The 22,482-nt window shown below is 65.7% G+C and overlaps 6 protein-coding genes across 6 annotated transcripts; 3 read left to right on the forward strand and 3 right to left on the reverse strand.

Annotated features, from left to right (window-relative positions):
• Positions 1-8: 8 nt before the first annotated feature.
• Positions 9-1,824, reverse strand: CHLRE_02g101786v5 (uncharacterized protein). Its single transcript, XM_043059733.1, has 2 exons — positions 1,676-1,824; positions 9-1,593 (listed from the first exon to the last, which is right to left on the reverse strand). The coding sequence occupies exon 2, from the start codon at positions 1,508-1,510 to the stop codon at positions 1,043-1,045; it is 468 nt and encodes a 155-aa protein (XP_042927367.1). The 5' UTR covers positions 1,511-1,593; positions 1,676-1,824; the 3' UTR covers positions 9-1,042.
• Positions 1,825-1,944: 120 nt separating this feature from the next.
• Positions 1,945-4,246, forward strand: CHLRE_02g101800v5 (uncharacterized protein). Its single transcript, XM_043059734.1, has 6 exons — positions 1,945-2,265; positions 2,523-2,571; positions 2,854-2,947; positions 3,045-3,109; positions 3,440-3,550; positions 3,732-4,246. The coding sequence occupies exons 1-6, from the start codon at positions 1,998-2,000 to the stop codon at positions 3,817-3,819; spliced, it is 675 nt and encodes a 224-aa protein (XP_042927368.1). The 5' UTR covers positions 1,945-1,997; the 3' UTR covers positions 3,820-4,246.
• A 3-nt stretch (positions 4,247-4,249) lies between these two features.
• On the reverse strand, positions 4,250-6,694 carry CHLRE_02g101850v5 (uncharacterized protein). Its single transcript, XM_001699750.2, has 6 exons — positions 6,429-6,694; positions 6,297-6,345; positions 5,960-6,012; positions 5,635-5,704; positions 5,220-5,296; positions 4,250-5,076 (listed from the first exon to the last, which is right to left on the reverse strand). The coding sequence occupies exons 1-6, from the start codon at positions 6,528-6,530 to the stop codon at positions 4,948-4,950; spliced, it is 480 nt and encodes a 159-aa protein (XP_001699802.1). The 5' UTR covers positions 6,531-6,694; the 3' UTR covers positions 4,250-4,947.
• A 150-nt stretch (positions 6,695-6,844) lies between these two features.
• CHLRE_02g101900v5 (uncharacterized protein) lies at positions 6,845-13,396 on the forward strand. The gene is made up of 6 exons (XM_043059735.1): positions 6,845-9,937; positions 10,201-10,450; positions 10,694-10,824; positions 11,133-11,270; positions 11,775-11,876; positions 12,045-13,396. The coding sequence occupies exons 1-6, from the start codon at positions 7,220-7,222 to the stop codon at positions 12,921-12,923; spliced, it is 4,218 nt and encodes a 1,405-aa protein (XP_042927369.1). The 5' UTR covers positions 6,845-7,219; the 3' UTR covers positions 12,924-13,396.
• Positions 13,397-13,398: 2 nt separating this feature from the next.
• CHLRE_02g101950v5 (uncharacterized protein) lies at positions 13,399-19,822 on the reverse strand. Its single transcript, XM_043059736.1, has 15 exons — positions 19,678-19,822; positions 19,535-19,598; positions 19,302-19,370; positions 18,916-19,085; positions 18,563-18,656; positions 18,219-18,272; positions 17,801-17,920; positions 17,058-17,429; positions 16,606-16,762; positions 16,014-16,375; positions 15,441-15,752; positions 15,125-15,250; positions 14,805-14,904; positions 14,299-14,514; positions 13,399-14,019 (listed from the first exon to the last, which is right to left on the reverse strand). Exons 1-15 carry the CDS (start codon positions 19,719-19,721, stop codon positions 13,805-13,807), a joined length of 2,475 nt encoding a protein of 824 aa, XP_042927370.1. The 5' UTR covers positions 19,722-19,822; the 3' UTR covers positions 13,399-13,804.
• Positions 19,823-19,944: 122 nt separating this feature from the next.
• Positions 19,945-22,476, forward strand: CHLRE_02g102000v5 (uncharacterized protein). Its single transcript, XM_001699957.2, has 5 exons — positions 19,945-20,216; positions 20,998-21,123; positions 21,378-21,497; positions 21,903-21,974; positions 22,146-22,476. The coding sequence occupies exons 1-5, from the start codon at positions 20,151-20,153 to the stop codon at positions 22,308-22,310; spliced, it is 549 nt and encodes a 182-aa protein (XP_001700009.1). The 5' UTR covers positions 19,945-20,150; the 3' UTR covers positions 22,311-22,476.
• The last annotated feature ends 6 nt before the right edge of the window (positions 22,477-22,482 follow it).

The following is a 22,482-nucleotide window of genomic DNA, read 5'->3' on the forward strand; positions in this document are numbered from 1 at the left end:
CTCCTTTGAGCACCTTTCTCCATGGCGCTTCAACACCCTGCCCATGCAGCATGTGGCGGCCTGGTGGTGCGCTTCTCCGCAATCCGTTGATGCACACCCTAGGCCAGCCCAAGCGCCTTGCGAATGCACACGGCAGTCCATGCATCCGGCCCCGCACAGACCACTTCACAAACTTGCCAACACTTCAAATAGCTCAACCGCCAGAGGGTGCAACTGCCGCTGTTCAAGTGCAATGCTGCGCAAACATCCTGCAATTGACAGGTCAAGGCGGTTTGGAAGCCAGCAGGCAGCAGCCCTGGCTGCCCAGCACGACAGCACCGGTTGCGAGAATCGAGGATCCGTGAACGCGACGCACCTGAGCGTGACACTCCTGACAGATCGTGCTACGGGGTACACTTCCTCGCTGAATGTACAGTAATCTACCGTAACATCGGCAAGCGCAATCTGCGCTCTGGCGCCGTGTACCAAGTTGCCTATCCTATTGACGGTGTGTTCCGCCACCACGTACATCCTGAACAGCACATCGTCACCGGATGCACATGCATGCACATGTAACGCAGCGCATGACACTTGCGCCACATCAAGTGACTCACTACTGGCCCGTACCATTGGCAGCCCCATCGGCACCATCAGCTATGCACATTCATAATCCCGCTGCATGTTTCCATTCATTTTAAACGCCCACCTGCCGTATCATCGTAATGCGTCAGGCTATCAGGCTTGACCAACCCCGTATGTAGGACCAGGTCCAACGGTCAGCATCAAGAGAAAGAAGCCCCCAAGAAGAAAGGTCACGCCCGTTCCAAACGAGTGGCAAAGGCATACGCTGCCTCGTGACTTGCGCCCCGCAGGATGCAAAGCTATCAGGCATCGCACTGCAGTCCCGTCCGGTCGTGGGGTCTCGCCGTACGTCACGTAGGCAGCTCCGAACTGACAGGCTGTCTGGTAGCGGCAACGGCCTTGCGTTTGCGGGGCTTCACCGGCGCATCCGCTGCTCCGCCATCAACCGCCCGTGTGTCCATGCCGAGCCGTGCGGCCGTGCTCAGGGGCCGCGACACCGCGGCCGTGCTACCGCCGCCACCAGCGCTGGCCATCGCCGACATCTTGCCGCTGGCGGGTCGGTGCAGCCGCCCGGCTGGGGCCCGCGGCGGGCAGCTCGTTGCTGGGAGTCACATGCAGCGGCAGCGCTGCCTGCAGCTGCTGCAGCAGGCGGGTGCGCACTGGGCCCCAGAAGCCGTCCACCTAGCCGTTGGGGATGAACCGCCGCGCTCTCCTCCACGCGGCCTTGCCTGCTCCCTCTGCCATGCACATGCACGCCGCCACTGCTGGGCGCAGGCCCTGCGCCGCCGCTGCAGCCGCCAGGCCCTGCGCCATCGCCGCAGCCTGAAGGGCCAGCCACCCCCGCCGGGCCCTGCGCCGCCGCCGCCACATCGCCGCCACCACGGCGAAGGGCCGCAACGTGCCCGTGCCGTGGTGCAGAGCGCCTGAGACCGCACCTGTGTGAGCCCATCAATCACTACGCGACTTACCTTGACGACCTTGAGTACCTCCTGCATCACTTGGCCAGCTACGGTCACGGTAAGCTGCGTGGCGCTGCGCGGTACCATGTCAGCAAGGACGGGTTGGGGGTCCCGCCTTCAGGCGCCTGCTATAAGCTACGGTTTACAAAACTTACCCGCAGCAGCCCTCTGACCAGTCAGTGCTCAGTAGCTAGGCAGATAATAACCAAAACACGCGACAACGGTCCCCAAGGCCAACGCAGGTCCCACATTGCAATTGCTTGCTGTGCAACAAACTGGAAAGCCAACCCCGCCGAATTTCGGCTAGGATAGTAAGTGTGCTAAATGTGAAACATGTGAGCGACCTGAAAACAACTTTAGTTATAATTGCCCCCATTGCAGAGTTGTCTCTGCCATCGCACGCGATTGCCTTGAACCGTAAATTCTAGACTGCACATTATACATTCTAGGTCCTAGTGATATCGTGTCCTTAGCATCATGGCTGCGGTTCGGCTTTTGCGCCAGCTGCGCCACTTGCACGCCAGTGCCTCAACGCCAGCGCTTGTCCGATGCGTAGCTTTTAGGCCCTTTACTGCACATAGCGCGCCTCTCAAACACTCGCGAGTTCAGCACCACGACGGAGCCGCGGCAGGGACCTTGCGGCTCAGCACACGCTTCGTGGCAGCTGCGGCTGCCGGGGACGGGGTGACACCAGTGACACCCCCGCCGCCGAAGCCGGTGTACAAGGTTCGCCCCATTACGAAAGGTGAGAGGGCAGCTCAGAGAACAGCTAGGTGGGTATCATAGCGGCTACTGCGCGCACAGTCCTTGAGCACGCACTGCTCAGTAGACTGGGGAAGCGGTGTCCCGCGGCTGAGGTTCCGCTGGGCACGCGTAAATGCACGTGCGGGTGGTGGCGATCACACACAGCAATAAGGCATGCTACCAGTCTAACAAGTGATGGGGAATTACATGCAAGAATGCTCACGCACGGTGGTGCCATCCATCTGTGACAACACGCAGACGACGTGGAGATCGCCTTTGCTCGCTCCAGCGGCGCCGGTGGGCAAAAGTAGGTGACGTGAAGGTGGCCATGATTGCTTCATAGTAGGCATCTTGCTGGACTGAGTTGGGTGTCCCCGCATGCTTGCTTGCGACGCCGGCTCACGGACTATGCGTACGGGTGTGTCGCAAGCAAAGTGCTGCCAGGCATTGGGCAGCGCGGACTGTGTGTACGGATGTGTCGCAAGCAAAGTGCTGCCTGGCAGCACTTGTCGGTTGCGGCGTGTGCATTGGTACAGCCGCATGGTTGGTTTGTGGGCTCACATGTTCACTGCTGGATCTTCCCCTGTAGTGTGAACAAGGTCAACACAAAAGTGGACATGCGGTTCGATGTGAGCAAGGCGAGCTGGATCCCAGATGAGGTCAAGGACGCTATGCGGCAATTGGTGAGGCAACTGCAATGGGTCAGTGACTGCTCCTGCTTGACTTAAGTAGAAGCTGAGCGAAGCTGGACTTGGTCCCACCCGGCTTTCCTGCTCGCAGGAGAAGAACCGGTTCACCAGTGAAGGCATGCTGGTGATGCAATCCCAGCGCCACCGCACGCAAGCGTGAGTCCGGCCGGGCTGGAGATGTGGCAACCCCACCTGTTCGTCCTTGCCTTGCTGTCACGTGGCACTGAATAAACGCTGTACCTCCGTATCAGCCTTTCGCTTGGCGACCGCCACTCCTCACCGACACAGCCCCCACCTCCACTGCCTCCCCACCGCACACCTGATCTCCCCACCGCACACCTCTCCCTCCCTCACTCCCGCTTTCCGCCTGCAGTGCCTAATGGCACCTCAGTCATGCCTTCGCACCCACCCCTTGCTCTCAGCACGTCATGCTTGCTACTGAGATTGCTGCAATGACCACAACCCCACCCCGTGCCACACGCGCAGTCAGAACCTGGACGACGCGCTGGCCAAAGTGCAGGAGATCATTGACCGCGCGGTAGAGTACGTGACGCCCAAGGAGGCAGACCCGGAGACCATCAAGCGCGTGAAGGCGCAGTGAGTTGGCGGGGAGGAGGGGCTGTTCGCGGCGGGAATGCGGGCGGGTCCGAGGATGGAAACATGTGGTGACAGCCTGACAGGGGCCAGGCGAAGACAGGCAGGCAGGCGCGGTTTCTGATATCGCACGGTAATCGTTGTGTGTTTCAGCATGATGTTGCTCTCTTCGTCACCCCCGCAGGATCAAGGCGGGCAAGGAGCGGCGGCTAGACAACAAGAAGAAGGACTCGAATAAGAAGAAGGAGCGCTCGCGCCGCGATTTTGATTGATGCCCCCCTTCTGGGTTAGGCTTGACATTGAAGTGAAGTGCTGAGGGCAGGCAAATGCCGCGTAGCAGGAGTGTGAACAGAGTTGGAGGGTGAGGGTGAGAGCTATACACTGAATGCTCGCATGGGGAGTTTGTGTGATGGTAAAAGAGGGGTTTGGGTTGTGGGATGCGATGGTTGGTTGCCAGGGTATGCTAGGTAGCGTCTATTTCCACAGTGCATCGCAAGCAGGCTGGGACTGTGCAGTTGTGGACCACGCGCCGGAAGCGGACGGCATTTTGGGTAGATTCGCCGTCCAGCCGGTCGCTTTTTGATGGTTGCCTGTTACTGGGAACGCGTGTCGGCTGGGCGTCAGTGTGTCCCCCGCTTGGATCCAGTGTGATGGACGAGACCTTGCGCAATTGGCCCTCGCTTTGAGGTCTGAGACGGACTGGCCTTCACTCCGTTACATGCACCTAAACATTAGCGCAGTCACACTCTTCGCAGCTTTCACACACAGCGGTGCCATGCCATCACACTGTCCGAGCAGGCCGCACCAAAAATGCTTCCGTGAGTGCCGTCCCATCACCAAACAACCTGCTTAGGCCTAAGTCCGGTGTCCAATGCCGTAACATGGCCGCAGCTACCGTTTCGCAGCGCATGCGAAGCAAAGGCCTGTCCGGCCACCGCCTGCGGCCTGCCCTCCTGTCCCGCAGCCCAGCGTCTGCATAGCGCATTTACAGCGTGCTCTAGCACGTGTGCGCGTAGGTGTCAGGTGCGTGCTCGACACTGGCAGTGCTTTGCAACAAAGCCGCCGCGCACCTCAAGCATATAATTTGCCCTGCAAGGCCCTTGGGATGGCCGGGCGCACTTCCCCAAGTCCTACCAAGTCCCAAGACTGCTGTCACCTCTCGCCACTCCTGGAAGCCGCCGCCCCTGCGGCACTGCTCTCCGCACCTTGACTCGTGCGGCTCCCGCACCTCTGTGTGCCCATGAGCTCGCCACACAAGCTCCCAGCTTCAGACCCCAGGCCACTCACCCTTCTACCACATCGCACGCCCATACTTCCACCCAAACACGTCCTCCCACAGTCTCCTCCGCTTATTTACGGGCCTGCACCCCTGCTCATCAGCGCCTAGGTCCCAGCCTGTTCTATGCTGCCAGCTTCTTGCTCATGACCACTGCGTCCGGCGGCGACAGCTTCTTGTAATAGTCCTTGACCACCTCGCCCTTCTCAAAGCCGTGCCGCTGGTAGAAGCGGATGGCGTCCTCGTTGTCGACCTGGTTTACGCGTCAGGTTGTGGTACAAAGTGAGTAGAAGACATGGCGGCTTTGGGGCTCGTACAAGCCGCTCAGTGGCACCAGCTTTCCAATACCATGCTGTACAGCGACATCATGGCCCCACCCAACGCCGGTCACCGCACCTGCACATGCACAAACGCCTCCTCGATGTTGGGGTCCTGCTGCGCCGCAGCCAGCGAGCGCTGCAGCAGCTTGGCGCCTGCGCGTGCGATGAGTTGGGAATGGGGAGGGTTAGCCGGTGTGGGCAGAATGAGGCGGAGCGGGCAGGATGAGGCGCACTGGCGGTTGACGAGCGCGTGGGCGAGGTAAATAAGATACAGACCGCAGGCACTTGGCCGTTTGATAGGGCAAGTCCATTCTGAATCCAGCCGCCTTCCCAGCCGTCAGCGCAACGGTTGCGCGTCGGGCACTTCAATGACTGATTGCGGCACAGGGGTGTATCGTGCAAGGGGACAGCCGACACGCGCACGCAGCGGCGAACCCCCTGCAGCGCGTTGCACCGCCGCTCCCTCCCTCCTGCCCCCAGCTCACACTCACCGATAGCGAAGTTGCGATACGGCGCCAGCACGCCTAGCGTGGCGATGTAGGCCTTCGCCTTGCCATTGGGCTGCACGCAAGGATGTGTGCGGCACATAGCCAAGCGGGTGCTAATCAGGCAAAGAGCTATCCGTGGCCGCAGCTGAACGGCCAGCAACACACACTATGTACACATGTGCTGCCTGCCCGTCGTCGCATGTATGCATAGGACTAGGCGGCCGCCACCATCCGGAGGCGGAGCACGGCAGCGCCACGCCCCTCCCGGCCCCAACCCCCCTCCCCCCCCACACACGCACGGCCAGCGGGCCAGCCAGCTCAGCCTTACCTGGCGCTCGCAGCGCACCGTGATGGCCCCCACCAGGACGTCGTTGTGGTATGCTGCGTGCACAGCCAGACAGACATGCGCGAGTCCGGCACAATGATACGCCACGCAGCAGCCCGGGACACCGGGAGGTGCAGGGATCCCCGACAGCAGCTGCACAGGCACTCAGGCAACGGCGCTGTCACACGTCCCATGAAAGCCGCGCTGGCTGGCGCGGCCGTGCGGACGGCCCAAAACACGGCCGGCCAGCAAAACTGCAAGACGGCCGTGAGTGCGGCCACCGCCATGTGCCCTGGCACCCCGCTGCCTCCGCCCGCCGACCCTGCGGACCCGCCCTTACCTAGCTGAGTCAGGTCGCCGCACGCCATGCATTGCCGGTACACCTCATCCTGCAAGGTCACATCGCCGTCTCAGCGCCACCCATAGCGCCCGCTCGCCAAAGCAGCCCGTCCGGCGGGATCGGCGTGCTCACCGCATACTTCATCGGGAAGATAACGCTGTTTAGCAGCTTAAGTTGCTCAAGGTTCTTTTCTCTAACAATGTCAAAGCTGACAGCAAGCTCGCGTTTAGCCATGTTACTGTGCTTGCGGTGTGCGCTAACGGATTTGCTGCAGGATAATTGCTGGATTTGCTTCGATAACAGATACTTGCAGCCACCGCGTGTAAACAGACAGCGAATTACGAAAGAGCGCCATCATCAAAACTTGCAATGAGGCTGCCGGCCCCGCAAGGCTGGGACACTGTAAAATACATTGTTTGTACTGATACAAGTAAAGCAATAGGCGTCACTGCCATGCGAAAAGCCATTTCTTCAAGAAAACCCAAGCTGGTTCGGCTGTGTTACCCTATTTATTGCACTTCCGAGTAGCTGTTAATTTGTAACATGTCCCCCATAATAACAATATGAGCTTCGTGCAGCAAGGCGCCTGCTTGCTTGGGCCGGTGCAAGGAAACAATGGCGCAGTGGCGCACCAAGCCAGTCAGCGCTCCATTGCCAATCCATCAAGCACGTCGCTATATGGCTTTGCAGCAAGCTCTTATCGCGCGGCTCGCTGCGGACGCACCACGCTGGACCCTGCCCGTGCCGCTTGCAGGCGGGTAACACGCGTACCCCCGCGCGCACCGCCACCGGCCGCGACGCCGGACCCCGCGGCATCGGATGGGTTCCCGGCTGACGAAGAGCAGGCAGCGGATACCCAGGTGGCTCCAACCCACATCAATGCTGTGGCCGGGCCGCTTCAGCGTCGCCCCTGCATGACAGACATGCTGCTGCATAACGACGAGGCGCCGTCTGCCGCAAGCGACGCACACGGGCGCACGGCAGCCCACGGCCGGGCCGAGCATGCCTCTACCTCGTTCTTACAGAATGTTCTGCAGCGCGGGAGGCACCCGGGGGCCGCCCGGCCACACCAAGGGGGGCCGCAGCAGCACAGGGCGGACACAGACGGTGAGCCGAGCGCTGCAAAGGCAAAGGGGCGGGCCCGGAAAGTGACAGCTGCCGGCGACAGCGACGCACAACAGCCGGCGAGCCGGCGGCAGCAGCGCATGCTAGCCTGGCTTGATCAAGACGACACCCTTGACTTTGACTTCTGGGGCCGTCGGCCAGGAACGGCGACGGTGCCCTCGGCAGCGACTGCAGCCGTGGAGCAGGTGCAACAGCCGGAGGGGGCACTAGCTGTAGCTGCGGCGGCCTCCGCCACATTCTCTGGTCGATCTCCAAGCGGCAATACCAATGCCAGCGTGGGGGCCTCTCTACAGGGTGGCAGCAGCAGAGGCGGTCGGCTGCTGAGCACCAGCTTGCCGCTAGCAGCCGCGGCGGGGCAGGCGGCCTGTGTTAGCCCCGGCAGTAGCCCCGGCGGCGTCCGGGGCGGCAGGGGCAGCGGACGCTCGCCTGGTGAGCTCGGCCGTCGCAGCAGCGGCGCCAGCGGCCGGTCTGGCGCGGTCGCACGCGGTGCAGTCGGTGACGGCGCTAGTGGGGGCGGCGACAGTGGAGCGAGCCGCGGCGGCGGCGAGAAGGCCGGAGGGGCGGGCGCCGGCGGCAGCGACTGGCGGGCGCTGCTAGCTGACGGCGCAGATCGGCGGTTCCTGACCTCGCTGCTCGATCCGGTGGATGCCCTGTTTGACGAAGACGCGGCAGCTTTGCGAGTCGCGAGGAGCTCCAAGGTTAGAACCTTGACCGCGAAACAGGCAAACTCTGCGGCCTGGGAGGAGAGTGAAATAGAGATCGCGGCCTTGCCGAAGCGCGCACGGCGACGCTCGCAGAAGGCGCAGGAGTATGCGAATGGGAACTTGCAGGAGGGAGATGGCGGGACGGGCGTCAGTGGGCCGGCAGCAGCAGCCACGGCATCGCGGCAGCGAGGGCGGCGGCAGCCGCAGGAGCCGCAGGAGCGGCAGCAGGAGTGGCAGGTCTACGAGCTGGCGGCGCAGGTGCAAGGGGCGCAGGAGGGGCAGCAGGGAGACGACGAGGAGCAACCTGCCACCGACTGGCAGGGGCCACGTATGGACAATGCCTGGCAGCGGGAGCTGGGGTGGGCGCCAGGGGGCGCCACGGCGGCCGCCAGGGAGAGCGCCGAGGGCGCTGCAGGCACGTCAGGGCAGCCCAGGTTGCCCTTGGACGTAGCCGATGAGGAAGGATGGGGCTCATACATCGACTCGGAGACGCCGGCACAACTGCTCGATGGCGCTGCGCCTACCTCGGGGCCGGGTGGCGGAATGCTCCGAGGGTGGCGGGACGCCACACGCGGGGGCGCCAGGACTGCGGCAGCTGCCGCGGCCCGGGGTGCCGCGGGCTTGACGCCGTGGGGCCCGGACGTTGACTGGGGCCGCTGGGATGAGGATGGGGCGCCGGGCGCGTTTGCCGGCAACACGGACTTGCAGGAGCTAGCCAGGTCAGGCCGCGGCGGCGGTGGCGGTGGCGGCGGCGGCGGCGGCGGCAGCAGCTATCTGCCGTCGCCGGGGCCCGCTCTTGCATCATCTGACGGCGGCCGCCGCGGCGGCAAGGCGGCGGCGCTCCGAGCGGAGGGTGAGCTGCGGCGGAACGCGGAGAGTGGGCGCTTGGACTCCGGGGCGGCGGCGGGGTCGGAGATTGCTTGTCAGCACTGGGTGCGATGCACCCGGCGGGATGCAGGTGGTGCTAAGGAAGTGGTTCTTGTTGCTGCGCCCTCGCGGAGCCTAAGGATTGGCTGTTGGCTCGTGCTTGTCGTGCAGGCAATGGTTAGCGCCGGCATCCCGCGCAAAGGCGCATCCGTGGCGTTTTGGCTGCCCACCGCGCCCTCCGTCGCCATAGCCGCAGCCACAGCAGCACCGGCAGCCGAGGCGGACGCAGCCGCAGGAGCGGCCGCTCTTGCCGCCGCGCTTGCCGGCAAGTGTGCGCCCGCAGTTGCATCAGCGGCGAGTGGTCGGGGGCAGCGGCGATTGCTGGCCGCCGAAAGCGACGCGGCGGAAGATGATGACTCGGAAGCAAGCGCCGGCACGGATGTAGAGGCTGCGGAGTTTGTGCGCGAGGCGGAGCGTGCGGCCGCGGAGCGTGCGGCCGCGGCGCAGGCCGCGGCGGCGGCTGCCGCCGCTGAGGCGGAGTCAGACACGACGCTGTGGGCCCGCATTCCGCTGCAGTACAACTTTGCCCCTGTCTTCAAAATTCTGGAGATGGATCGCGTGGACTCGATGCCGCAGCTCATCCCGACGCCACCGGAGCTGCTACAGCTGGCCGAGGAGCTATGCAACGTTGTACTTGCCAGCAGCAGCAGTAGCAGCAAGGGCGCCAGCAGCAGTAGCAGCAGTACAGGCGGAGAGGGGCTGTTGCGGCCAGGGGGTGACACGCGGGATCCGGCGGCGGCCAGGGTGGTGGCGGCGGAGCCTGGCACGCAAGGCAAGGGCAGGGCGAAGGGCAAGCCGGTGTCGGCCAGGCGGGCGGCGGCGGCGCTTCTGTCCGGCGTCACGGCGTACACCATGGCAGGCGGTGTTGAGGTGCTGCTGGTGCAGGTGCGTGACGGGCTGGTGGCCGACCGGCTGCGTGCTTGCTTGCATGTGTGTAGTCTTTGCGTTGGTGTCCGTCCGTGGCATGGGGCGGTCAAGGGTCAGAGGGCTGAGCGTAGGGAGGGGGCTGAGGGGTAGGAGCCTTCCAAACTTGCCGCTTTAGCCCGCCTATTTGCGAAACGTAAGGCGCTTGGCGTGGACGCGGGGGCCGTTGTTATTCCTCACAGCCGCCCGGCCGCCGCTCCCTCCTCACTCGGCCGCCACCGCAGGACGCCCGCGCGCTGCGCCCCACCATTGCCTGGCTGCGTCAGTCTCTAGGAGACGACGCCGTGGCAGGCGTGGACTCGGAATGGCCGGCCGTGTTCGCCAACAGCGGCGGCAGTAGCAGCGGCAGTAGCAGTAGCAGTGCCAGCATTCGGGCGGCTGCGGCAGCTAGTGAGAAGCTGTCGCTGCTGCAGCTTGCCTCGCCCACGCGGGTGCTTCTGCTGCACCTTGTATGCATGGACGGCGGGGCGCTGGGTGCGTGGGCGTGGGCGTGGGGTTGAGGGGTGGGGGCTGGGTTGCAGGTGGCCGGCATGTGTGCTGGTTGGCGATGTCAAAAGGAGCCTGATGCGCCGTAGGGTATTGGGTGTCGGTGCACACACAGGACGCGGCGATTGGTGCTGTTGCGGTGGTGGCCTCCTCTGCTGGCCTTCCCCGCTGTGTCAAGTCCACGTGTCCACCCATGCGCCCGCGTGCCCACGTGTCCACGTGTCCTCACAGACCCGCTGTATGGGCTGCTGGCCGACCCGGTCCTCACGTGGGTGGCGTCCGGCTGGAGCCGCAGCGAGGCGGCGCGGCTGGCGCGCACGCTGGGCGGCCCGCCGCCGCCCATGCGCGTGCTGGACGTCCAGGTGTGTCGAGGTGTCTACAGTTTGCACAGCGCTCGGGCCTGCCCTGAACCACCACGCTCGTTGAAGCGAGCCAGCACGCCAGCCGTCGGCTTGCCCTGCGCCTGCGCCCGCGCCTTGCATGCAAGCAAGCTCGCCGTCCGTGCGGTGGGAACCTGCGGCGACATGCCGTGCGCACGACACCCTTGCGTCTTCATGCTGGGTTTGTGACCCGCCCCACACGTGCGCCCTCCCCGTGCATGTGTGTGTGTGTGTGTGTGTGTGTGTGTGTGTGTGTGTGTGTGTGTGTGTGTGTGTGTACTCCTCCCCAGGCGGCGGCTGCGGCTGCGGGCTGGCACCGCGTGGGCCTGGCCAGTCTGGCCAACGAGGTGCTGGGCGCCGCCGGCTTCGTGAAGCACCGCAAGGTCACCACCAGCAACTGGGCGCGGCCCGACCTCAACGAGCGCCAGGTGGGTGCACGCGGGGCAGAGCGGGGGGAGGGAGTTAATGCCAATCCCGAAATCATCCATTGCCAACTCAGAACCCAAAGAGCGCGGGGGCGGGGTCCCGCGTGTGGCATAGTGTCGTGCTGGTGCCACTGCAAGTTCCGGGGTGGTGCCGGGCGCAACCTGGTGTACGGGCTGCAGCTGCAGCGCGCTGGCGCCATGGTGGCCACCTCGCAACCGGCCAGCGGCACTGCTCGTGCAGTCTAGTCACAAGCGGCCAGCGCTGATTACCCATGTTTTGCGCTGGCGTGTGTGTGTATGTGTGTGTTAAAAAACGAAACGAAAGCCCGCCCAATGACGCGACGGAGTTACTTATCGATGCCTACCGTTTTACCGAGCGTCGCGTGACTGTCGTGACCCAGGTAGTCATACTTACCCGCGATAAGCCTGTGTGTGTGTGTGTGTGTGTGTGTGTGTGTGTGTGTGTGTGGTGTGTGTGTGTGTGTGTGTGTGCGCACGCACGCACAGGTCCGCTACGCAGCCCTGGACGCGCTGGTGCCGCCCATGCTGCTGCGCCAGTTGCGCCTCTTCGCGGCCTTCCCCGGACTGCGCTGCACCTTCTGCAAACACGTGAGCAATACGTGGATGTTGTTGCCAGGGCCAAGATGCTGTGCGGTATGGCGTGTGGCGCGCTGCCGCTGTTGCCCCTTGTGTTTTGCAGTGCCGATGGGCCATGCCTCTGCGGCGGGGTGCACCTCCTGTACGGCTGCCGTATCACCGCTTGCCTGCGCGCCACAGGAGCTCCACGCACCCGAGGGTGTGCAGCAGCGGCCGCCGCGCCCCTCGCCACGCCAGCAGCAGGACCTGCCCCTGCCGGCGCCGGCCCCCGCCGCCCCCGACTGCAGCTGCGAGCACTGCGGCCGGACGCTGTGGTCGACCCTGCAGCTGGTGGCGGCGCCGGGGACCACCGCAGCAGCGGCCGCTGCAACAGCGATGCCGCCGCCGCATCCGGCGGCCGCCGCCAGCACTGCCGGTGGGGCACCAGCATCCGGCGCCGGAGCCGTCAGCTCCGGCGGAGACGCTTCCAGGGCCGGCACCAGCAGCCCGGGTGGCCGAGGGAGCGGGAGTGGTGGCGGCGGCGGGGGGCTGACCGAGTACCTGCTGCGTGTTGCGGCACGCGGCCAGCAACGGCTGCAGGGGTATAGCATGAGTGGCGGCACGTCACGGCGGCCGCGGCAGCGCTTGTTCTCAGAAAATGGTGACGGCGACGGAGGCGGTGGAGTTGAAGGCTCTGAGGAGGACGTGTCCGTGGCCACCGACACGAGTGCTTTGCAGTCAGCCGACGAGGGCGCAGCTGCGGGCAGCTCGGCGAGCAGCAGCGGCGGGTCTGGTGTTGGGAAGAAGAAAAAGAAGAAGGCGGTCAAAGCAGCGGCGGCGGCGGTCCGTCGTCGGCTGAAGGGCGAAGGCGGTGGTGCTGGTGCTAGCAGCACCGGGGCATCGTCCTCGACCTCGTCCTCGTCTTCCGCACGGCAGCAGGCGCTGTGGGAGCTGTGGGAGTCTGGCTCGCCGGCTGCGGCTGCGGCGGTGGCTCTGGCCATGGCGCCGAGCGAGACCGGCAGCGAGAGTGACGGTGCTGGGGGGAGCGGTGCGGGCGGCGGCGGTGCAGTGAGCGCCTGAGCGGCAGGGGACTGAGGGGAGGCGCGTTGATGTGTGTGATGTGTGGGGCATTTCGTATGGAGAGGCGAGTGATCTATGTATGTGTATCTGGCTCGTCGTGTACCTATGAGGGCGTGTTGAGCCCGCCTGCAAGGAGGTGCTGTACTCTTACATGGGCGTGGAACGTTGGGGTTTCCAAGGATGCAGGAGGCCAGACGTGGCTCTGGTGCCGTAGATTCGGCATTGTGGTGTTAGGTAAGCACACTCCGCACTCGGATGCGTGCGCGGCTGTCAAGGTTTGCGGAGTCTAGTACGGCGTATGACATCGTACAGCGGGGACAGCCGGCTTAGGCAAGGATAGCGAGGTAACCGAGAAAGTGCAGGGTGAAGCATGGGTGCCGGCGGAGTACAGTAACTGTGATGATGGACTGGCGGAGCAAGGGCGCAGGCGCGCAGCCTTGCGGTTTGTGTGGCAACTTGGCGTCGTTTCGGCAGCCTTTTGAGCTCGTTACCAGCGATGCAGTCTTGCTGAAGCCACAAGGGCATACCCAGTAACCCAGCACAGCCATAAACCCATAGTACGGGTAGCATCGCCACGCCCGCCACGCCAGTCCAAGCGCCAGTCCACTCCCTCATCGGCTCATCCAGCCCTAGCTGTGATCCTTCTGTCTGACCGCCCCTGACCGCCCACCACGCGCGCGCACAGCTGAGCTCCACATCCTGCGCACTCCCAGCCGCTCCACAACCCCCACAGACCCCGCAGCCCTGTACGGTGAAAATGTACTCCATCACATCCCAGCGGCTTGCAGCGCGGTGCAGCGCCGCGAACCTCGGCTCTGCTCCTCATAACCCCCATCACCTTGGCTCTGCTCCTCATCATCCCCACAGCCCCCACAGCTCCTCTACCGCTCCAGCAGCATCACGGTCTCCACGTGCGCCGTGTGCGGGAACAGGTCCAGCGCCGTGGCCTTGACGGGCCGGAACGGCACCCAGCTGCCGTTGGCGAAGTAGTCGGGCTTGGCGCCGCCGCCACCCGCGCCGTACTGGCTGCGGTACGAGGCGCCGCTGCTGCCCGCCGTGTCGCCGCCGCGCCGCCCGCGGCCGCCGTCCACGTCCTCTGCGTGGGCGAGGGGACAGAGGGGGCGAGGAAAGGGGTTGGGGAGTTGGCACGGCGTGCCGCTGGAGCAGTGCGGCCCAACCGCACAAGCACGGTGGCAGCGCCCTGCAGGCTGCAGCGCTGCAGCCACCGGGGGGCCACACTCCAGCGCAGTACAGCCCCCGTCCCTCCCGCAGCCACGCTGCTGCCCCCGCCCCCCGCAGCAGCCTCCCGCCCCTGCCCCCACACTCCAGGCCCCCCACGCCACGGCCTGCACGGCCTCTCCGCCACCGGACTCACGCGGCGGCACGCACAGCAGCGCCACGTTGCTGATGAGGTTGTCGGGGTTACAGCTCACAAACACCAGCCGCCGGATCTTGGCGCAGTCCAGCAGCGCGCGCAGCACCGACTTGTGCAGGCCGGCGCGCGGCGGGTCGCACACCGCCACCACGTCCTCGTAGGCGTCGTTGGCGGCGTGCAGGTCCAGGATGCTCTGCAGCGCGTCCTCAGCCTTGCCTGTTGGGTGAGTGGGTGAGCGGGTGGGTGGGCGGGTGGGGGTTTGCAGGTGTAAGTATCTAGGTGGGGGTTACAATCATAATCATTTTACAAGTGAAGTGGGGGCAGGGGCAGCCGTCCATGAACGAGGGGGTGCGTCAGGGCGGCAGGGCGCTGCTTGGAACACGCCAGACAGGGCGACGATCCCGCACGCAGCCCTTCGCCCAGCCCCCCGGCGTCAATACCCGCGTGCACTGCCCATCCCTCCCCGCATGGATGCCACCCGCACGCCACACGTGCACGCCACGCACCCGCCACGAACTCGGCATTGCCGATGCCGTTGAGTGCGGCGTTGACCCGCGCGTCCTCCACCGCGCTCTCCACGTTGTCCACGCCCACCACCTTGGCAACCTGCAGCCAGGACCCGACCCAAGCAGTGGGGGCGGTCAGTCGGGAGCGGAGCGGAGCGGAGCGGGCTGCCCGGCGGCTGCATGCAGGCTGCGTGGTGGCACAGCAGCGGCGGCATCAGGACCCGCACCCCGTGTATTGTGTTTGGGCGCCAGCCCTGCCCCTGCCCCTGCCGTTGCCCCTGCCCCTGCCGCAACCGCCCGCCCCTGGCCCTGCCCCGCACCTTGCTGGCGAGCATGAGCCCGATGGTGCCGGTGCCGCAGCAGATGTCCAGCAGCAGCGTCTTGGGCCGCGCCGCCGCCCAGTCGCCCACCAGCTTGTACAGCACACACGTGGCCGGGGAGTTGACCTGCAGGCATTGCGGACATGACGAGGTTAATGGTTCGGAGCTCGGCGTGGCGCGGCGTGGCGAGGCGGTTGCATGCCGTACCACAGGGCATCCCAGGCAACGCCTAGAAGCACGACCAGGCCCGACGCCTTGAGAGCCCATGGCGGAAGGAATGCATGACAGAGAAACGGCAACCGCCGCAGGGCCGCACCTGGAAGAAGGCGGTGGGCGAGATCCGGAACTTGAGCTCGCACAGCGCGTCGTGAATGAAGCCGGGGCCGGCCGCCGCCGCCACTGCCTCCGCCGTGCCCGCCGCCTCGCCGGGCGCCGCCTCGCCGGGCACCTCGACCAGGGGCGCGTCAAAGGGCGCCGCGTTGGACACCCCAGTGTGCAGCTGCACGCGCACCGTGGTGAGCGGCAGGCCGGCGGCGGTGGCGGCGGCGCGCAGGGCGGCGGTGAGCTGGCGCAGCTCGCGCGCGGCGGCGTCGGCATCGGCCAGAGCGTGCGTGTAGTTGGGGTTGACCTGGCAGGAGGGGGGGGGCGGACGGGCCGAGGATGTAGGGGTGAGGAGGTGCAGAGATGAGCGCTTCGGACGAGGGTGGAGGTTGAAAGAGGCCGTACCGAGGCGCTAGCCAGCGCTGGTGTGCGGTGTGCTTCCATTCGTGCGCACAACTGCTGACAGTTGACAGCGGAACCCTGCGCGGCCGGAGCCTGCCCTGCAAGCCCACTTCCAGCGGCCTCACCACGCCCTCCCGCCCCCTCTCCCCGCCCTGTGCGGCCCCACCTGCACCATCACCAGCACCTCATCCGGCGCCGGCTGCCGCAGCTCGGCCTCGCACACCTCCACCACCGGCAGGCCCTTGCCCGCCTCCACACCACAAGACGCCGCCGCCGCCGCCGCGCCAGCCGCCTCCTTCATGTCCACGTCAGACTTGAGGTCTCCCTCGTCGTACTCGGGAGCCGCGGCGGCGCCCGCCGGCGCCGGCGGCGCCGGCACGGCGGCGGGCGTGTCAAAAGTGACCAGGTAGGTGAAGGGGTCGAGCGCGGCAAAGGCGGGAGAGTCCAGGGAGGTGGGCGCCGCGCCGGCGGCGGCCGCGGAGGCGGCGAGCGGCACCGGCAGGAAGGTCTTACGGCTGCCCTCGCGCACTGCGGGGTGGCGTGAGTGAAGGAGTCAAGTGCCCGCAGCAATGCATCGTCCCCGCTTTACAACAAGCTGAGATCCACAGCGACTGTCCCCGGCATTCAGGCACTTTGCCACCCACGCCACCACCCACCAGACATGTGCACGCCCCACACCGCGCAACGCCCCTGCATCCCACCAAACCACCCACCCACCCACCTAGCCGTCCACCCAGCCACCCATCACGCCCACCCACCCAGCAGCAGGCGCCAGTATCCCTCCTTGTTGCGTTTGTCGTACACCGCGAACGCCGACTGCTCCCGGATGTAGGTGGTGGCGGCGGCCGCCAGCGTCACAGCCGCCAGGCTGGTGTGGCGGGTGGGCTCTGGAGAGGCCACACACGTGATGCCATCCTGCACGTGCCAAAACATACACACGGCACAGACGGTGTCGGCGGCCCTCGCTCCTTGTGCTCGTCACATAGAAGCATCAACGATCCAGTGCGCAAGCACCAACAGTGCGGCAGCGGCTGCAACGACAAGCAGTCCTGGTTACCCAGCACCCAGCACCCAAAAACTCTTCGTCTCCACACCCGCGTTTCCACCTTGCCTCCCCACCGCGGTCCCATACCTCCCTCCCTTCCCTCCCTTCCCTCCCTTCCCCGCCCCCACACCCCCCCACGCCCCCGCACCCGCCGCCCCGCCACACCTGGAAGGCACCGCGCAGGAAGCCCACCATGGGCTTCTCGTGCTCGTCCAGCCCCGTAGTGAACTCGCTCTTGTTGCGGTACCGCTCCAGCAGCGGAGACCGCAGGATGCCCAGCAGCGGGCAGCACACCGCCGGCGCGGCGGCGGCCGCCGCGGCCGCCGTATCCGCGGGCGTGTCGCTGCGTCCGCCGTCGCGCCCACCCGCGCCGCCGTGGCGGCCGGCGCCGCCCCGGCCTCCCCGGCCGCCGCGGCCCCCCCGGCCGCCGCGCCCGCCGCCGTCGCCGCCGGACAGAGTGGACAGGGCGGTCTGGCCGCGGGCCAGCACAGCGCGCAGCCACTCGGGCCGGTTGGCGGGCCGGGTGCGGTGGTTGACCTGTGGAGGTACCGGAAAGTGCGCGTGCCGGCTCAGGAGGGCTCGGCAGGGGTTTGGCCCGTGCGGGTGCCACAGGGCGGGCTGGCCGCGCATCCCCAGCCGCTCCCCTGGGCGGCGCCCTGGCAGCCTGCCTCCCTTCCCGTCACCCTCCACCATCACCCGCCAGCTGTCCTCAAAACCTCCTCTCGCCGCCATCCCCCGCCTCCCCTTCCTCCAGCTCCATCCTTTCCTCCTCCGCCTCGCCTCCTTCCGTGCACCCCCTTCCGCCTGATCCGGCGCCGCCGCCGCCCGCCACCCCCTCCGCCTGATCCGGCGCCGCCGCCGCCCGCCACCCGCCGCCCGCCGCCGCCAGCTGCCACCAGCTGCCTCACCGCGTCCGTGACGCCCGCCAGCGCCAGCACGATGCGCGCGTGCTTGTCCGTCAGCTGCTGCCCGTACGGCACCTTGTGCCAGGGACACACCGCCTCACACACGTCGGGTATGCGCGCTGCCTGGGGAGGAGCATGGGCGTGTGGCACAACAGAAGACGTGTGGGCTACGAGCGCCAATGCCGGCGCGGGCTACGAAAACCCAAGCCCGGGGCGCGCTGGACTGGACTGCGAACGGTGTGTGTGCACCAGCTCCAGGCTCCAGTGCGGCGATTGCCTGCTAGCACTCCCAGCGTGCGGCCCTCTCCAGTGCTGAGCTGCTTGTGTGCGAGGGGCCACCAATACGGCCATGCACTTTGGGGGCACTCGTGCCATGCAACCGTGCAACCCGCCGCCGAGAGCTGCGCGCCTCCTATCTCACCTTGGCGCCGCGGCCGGCGCCCTCCTCGTCGTCGTCCCGCTGCCGCTTCTTGGACTGCAGGCAGACACACACACGCACACACACACACACACACACACACGATGAGATCTCGTTTCGTGTTTTTAACAACCGCACTCACACATGCCATGGGCAGCATTGCCCTGTATTGCCACCAAACCACCAGCCACGCGCACATACACAAAACACAACACGCCTGCCCAATGCCCATGCACGCGTGCGGCTCAACCCAGCGGCTTCCCCCCGGCAACGATTCCTTGACTATTGGGGCCCATTGGGCTCGGGCACATACCCCCCCCCCCCCACCCACCCACACCCGCCCACACCTTGCTGGCGTACTCGGCCGCAATGCCGGACTCCACAGTGATGGAGCTGCCGCGAACCGGCGGCTCCGCGGTCACCAGCATGTCGGCAGCGGCCCTGCCGGTGGAAGCGGGGGGGGGGCATGTGCGTCAGACAGCATTGCCACGCCGCGCTCACCCCGCCGTGCCTTCCTCAGCAACACGGCGCCCTCCCGCCCTCCCGCACGCCCCCAACACATCCCATCCACTCCCGCCGCGCCTTCTCCCCGCACCCTCTAAACCCCTCACCCCCAAGCTTGGCTTGGTTTGGTTTCCTTTGGTCTGGCACCTACACCCCCCCCTTCCCGCACCCTCTCATCCCCTTTCCCCGCACCCACTTGCACTCGCTCTCGGTGTTGAAGCGCACCACCGCCACCGACGACTCGGGGTCCTTGTCGCTGTACTTGATGGCGCGCTGGCCCAGGCCGCGGCTCTGCAGCCAGCGCTTGAGGCCGCGCCAGTCCCAGTCCGGGCCCGTGGGCAGACCCCGGATGGTCAGTTCCGTGCCCTGGAAGGCGGGTTGGCGGGTTGACATGGGGAGCAGCAGGGGTGGGTTGGAGTGGGGAGCAGCGGGGATGTGAACACGCGCGGGTGGGGTGCGGTGGCTTCGGGGGCCGTGCGTGAGGGCGCAGAAGCTGTGTGTACGGACTGCGTGGCGATGGCCATGGCAAATGGGGGCATCAGCGTGTGGTCGGATGCATGCCATGGATGCATGCTGACCCACCCCTTTCTGTGTCGCCGTCTTCGCCTCAAAGGACGCGCGGCTTGCCACGCGTGCGGCAGCATTCGCGGCCTGCAATCAGTGGGGTTATGGGCTCGCTTAGGAGTTAGGAGGATGGCGTTGTTGCTTAGGGAGCTGCAACCACATGGCCCGCGACACCAAGGTGTTCAGCGTGCCGACTCCGACGCCGACTCCGACCCCCGACAGCGCCTTTGTGTGCACTAGTGAGTGCTCACCGCAACCATTTCCTCGATGCTGCGACCCGACTTGAGCAGGGACTTGACAAAGTCCAGCTCCCGCCTGTATATGAGAGGGGAGAACGCAGCAGTTCTCGGGCTGTGGAATCCATGGCGGCGGCCATAGCGGCCTGCAGGCGCACCTGAGTGCAGATACCGCTATCGGCGGTGCAGATGCTTCTGCCATGGTCGAAATTTAGCGACTGGCACGCAATAACCCGACTATAATTGCACGCGCAGTGTCGGGCGCACTATGGACTGAAGGCTTTGAATGACCGTATCCTTTACACTAAAGGAACGCATGCACGAATAACACAACTTGCGTAGACCGTAGCTCCACCAAAACCCTTGCCTTCGCAATGAAACTTTCATGTCCACCTTCATCGCACAGCTTTCGATTTGGTGAATATCACATTTACCAGCACCTCAGTTACTATATCTCTTGGTAGTAGTCTTTCACTTTCTCTGCACTCCCCTTGATAGGCCAGTTCTCGTTCCCCAGATTTCCAAGGTCGCTGTAACTCACCACTGACGACACGTAGGTTATATCTGTCCTGCAAGTAGCCGAGAAACAGCAGAGCCGGCGAGCAGGCCCTGTCCGGGGCGCCTGTCAGGGATGGGCGCCCTTATGAGCACGCTGTGGGCGATGTGGTTTGGCAACAAGGAGTACAAGATTGTCATGGTGAGCGTGGCCCCCGCGAGAATAACTCGGAGCCGACTGGTGTCACACGCTGGGTTGGTGACACCCACGGAGCAGCTGCGTGGAGGTGGCGCGCACTCCACAACCGGGCTGGGCACTATGGGCTTGCGCTTTCTCGCACCAGGGGACTCTAACTCTTCCGTTTAGAGGCTGCGGCGGGTCTGAGTGTTGCGGGGCTGGGTCGATTGGGTGCGGTGTTTACAACGGTGGCCGGGGGCTGTGCCGCGGCGTCACTCGTCCGTGGCGACGACCATACGGTACTCGGCCCTGCCCCGCCGCATCATGGCGAGCAACTTGGTGCACCTGCAACATCGGCAGCCTCGTAAACCAAACGCATGCACACACATGTGGACTGATTCGACACGGCCGCACCAGTCGCCGGCGCACGCGGCCCTGCCTCTCACCTTCCGCACCACCAGCAGGACACCCTAGGCCTTCGACCTAACGCTAGACTGCGCGCACCACCTCGCCAGCCACGCGCACGCACCTCCTCCTCACGCGCACACCCAACGTCCCAACGCACCAGCCGGCCACCTCGCTCCCTCCAGCCAACAGCCACCCTGCGCCTGCGGCCACTTGTGCGGCCACCCGCACCCACCCGCGCCCACCCGCACCCACCATTCTCGCCGCCCTTTTACCACCGTCATCACCTAACCCATCATGCCTGGAACCCCAGCTCGCCCCCACGCCCTCCCCCCGCGCGCCCTCCCCCCACGCTCTCCCCCCGCGCCCTCCCCCCACGCAATCCCGCGCACTCCACCAGGTGGGGCTGGACAACGCCGGCAAGACCACCATCCTGTACAAGCTACACCTGGGCGAGGTGGTGCAGGCCACGGCCACGGTGGGCAGCAACGTGGAGCTGGTGCGCTTCAAAAACATACAGCTAGAGGTGAGGTGGCAGGTGGAAGGCGGCAGGCGGCAGGTGGCAGGCGGCAGGCGAGGCGCGGGTGGGGGAGAGCACTGGCGTTTAGCGCGGCAGATGTCAGGCGGTCCGTGCCGTCCCGGGGGATTGCCGCGGGCGCCCAATGTGGTCTGGGCCCGTCAGGGAGTGCCACCCCCATGCACCATGAATGCTGTCCACGACGCTGTCCTCGTGCGCACCGCCTTGTGCTCCCACCTCGTGCCCCTACACACGCCGTACAGATCTGGGACCTCGGGGGGCAACAGAACCTGCGGCCGTTCTGGGGCACCTACTTCAAGAACACGGACGCGGTGATCATGGTGGTCGACTCCACGGACCGGGCGCGCGTGGGCGTCACCAAGGTGCGAGAGAGCGAGCGGGCGTAAAAGAGAGGCCGGGAGGGGGTGCGGTGCAGGGTTTTGCGTGTGGTAGTGTAACGGAGGGGAGGGGCCTGTCTCAAGTGCATCCCGGGGGTTACGCGTATCTGCTATCATTCTGGTGGAGGCCTGGGTTGTTACGAGCCTGCGTCCAACGAGCAGGTGGGCCCGGCAGCTCGCTGGTTAGGGATCCAGCTCCAGCAGCAGGCGCATCATGGGGCACAGCGGATACGTAGTTCTGGGCGGGCCCTGGTCGCTTCCGGCAAGCTTTCCCGCCACCGGACACCGTGTGCTGTCTGCCCATGAACTTGGAAGCCAAGTCGCTGCTCACCTGCTTGCCTGCGCGCCCGCTCGCCTGCACACGTGTGCTCGCCTGCTCGCCTGCCGCAGTCGGAGCTGTTCAACCTGCTTGAGAGCGAGGAGCTGGCCAAGACGCCCATCCTGGTGTACGCCAACAAGCAGGTGCGCGCGGGGCGGGGAGTTGCAGGTCAGTTGCGGGCAGGCATAGCAGGGGCGCGGCGCTCCTCCATGCACCGCAACGCACCCATGCTGCGCCGTGACACGTACGGCACGGCTCGCTACACGCCCCTTTCGCCCTCCTGTCACCTTCTGCCCCTTTCGCCCTCCGCTCAGGACCTGCGTGACGCCATGGCGGTTGAGGAGCTGACGCAGTCGCTCCAGCTGCACAGCATCCGCAACCACGACTGGCACATCCAGGCCTGCTGCGCGTTGACGGGCGACGGGCTGCTAGACGGCATCAACTGGATCTACCAACGGACGAAAGGCAACGCGTCCTAGAGCCGCGATACGGGACATGCAATGGAAAGCCGTCTTGCGTAGCGGTGTGTTGCGGGGCAGCGGGCTCGCAGTGCTGCGCGCTGCGCATCTGGTGAAACAGGGAGGAGGTCGTGGGGTGTCACGTGTGGGAGGATGGCATGCGGTTTTCTTGTGTGAGTGGGCTGGGTGGGGG

The sequence above is a fragment of the Chlamydomonas reinhardtii genome, chromosome 2 (genome assembly GCF_000002595.2).
Source record: "Chlamydomonas reinhardtii strain CC-503 cw92 mt+ chromosome 2, whole genome shotgun sequence".
NCBI lineage: Eukaryota > Viridiplantae > Chlorophyta > Chlorophyceae > Chlamydomonadales > Chlamydomonadaceae > Chlamydomonas > Chlamydomonas reinhardtii.

What these genes read in the sequence shown, in the direction of transcription:
- CHLRE_02g101786v5 (XM_043059733.1), bottom strand. Translation starts at nt 1,510, where the DNA reads ATGGGCTCACACAGGTGCGGTCTCAGGCGCTCTGCACCACGGCACGGG.
- CHLRE_02g101800v5 (XM_043059734.1), top strand. Translation starts at nt 1,998, where the DNA reads ATGGCTGCGGTTCGGCTTTTGCGCCAGCTGCGCCACTTGCACGCCAGT. An exon ending in GGTTCGCCCCATTACGAAAG is followed by an intron (nt 2,266 to 2,522) that starts GTGAGAGGGCAG and finishes GACAACACGCAG; the next exon opens with ACGACGTGGAGATCGCCTTT. An exon ending in AGGACGCTATGCGGCAATTG is followed by an intron (nt 2,948 to 3,044) that starts GTGAGGCAACTG and finishes TCCTGCTCGCAG; the next exon opens with GAGAAGAACCGGTTCACCAG.
- CHLRE_02g101850v5 (XM_001699750.2), bottom strand. Translation starts at nt 6,530, where the DNA reads ATGGCTAAACGCGAGCTTGCTGTCAGCTTTGACATTGTTAGAGAAAAG. An exon ending in CGGTGCGCTGCGAGCGCCAG is followed by an intron (nt 5,705 to 5,959) that starts GTAAGGCTGAGC and finishes CCTTGCGTGCAG; the next exon opens with CCCAATGGCAAGGCGAAGGC. An exon ending in AGGCGTTTGTGCATGTGCAG is followed by an intron (nt 5,077 to 5,219) that starts GTGCGGTGACCG and finishes CGCGTAAACCAG; the next exon opens with GTCGACAACGAGGACGCCAT.
- CHLRE_02g101900v5 (XM_043059735.1), top strand. Translation starts at nt 7,220, where the DNA reads ATGCTGCTGCATAACGACGAGGCGCCGTCTGCCGCAAGCGACGCACAC. An exon ending in TTGAGGTGCTGCTGGTGCAG is followed by an intron (nt 9,938 to 10,200) that starts GTGCGTGACGGG and finishes CCGCCACCGCAG; the next exon opens with GACGCCCGCGCGCTGCGCCC. An exon ending in CATGGACGGCGGGGCGCTGG is followed by an intron (nt 10,451 to 10,693) that starts GTGCGTGGGCGT and finishes GTGTCCTCACAG; the next exon opens with ACCCGCTGTATGGGCTGCTG.
- CHLRE_02g101950v5 (XM_043059736.1), bottom strand. Translation starts at nt 19,721, where the DNA reads ATGGCAGAAGCATCTGCACCGCCGATAGCGGTATCTGCACTCAG. An exon ending in ATAGCGGTATCTGCACTCAG is followed by an intron (nt 19,599 to 19,677) that starts GTGCGCCTGCAG and finishes TCTCATATACAG; the next exon opens with GCGGGAGCTGGACTTTGTCA. An exon ending in ATACTGGCGCCTGCTGCTGG is followed by an intron (nt 16,376 to 16,605) that starts GTGGGTGGGCGT and finishes GCCACCCCGCAG; the next exon opens with TGCGCGAGGGCAGCCGTAAG.
- CHLRE_02g102000v5 (XM_001699957.2), top strand. Translation starts at nt 20,151, where the DNA reads ATGGGCGCCCTTATGAGCACGCTGTGGGCGATGTGGTTTGGCAACAAG. An exon ending in AGGAGTACAAGATTGTCATG is followed by an intron (nt 20,217 to 20,997) that starts GTGAGCGTGGCC and finishes GCACTCCACCAG; the next exon opens with GTGGGGCTGGACAACGCCGG. An exon ending in CGCGCGTGGGCGTCACCAAG is followed by an intron (nt 21,498 to 21,902) that starts GTGCGAGAGAGC and finishes CGCCTGCCGCAG; the next exon opens with TCGGAGCTGTTCAACCTGCT.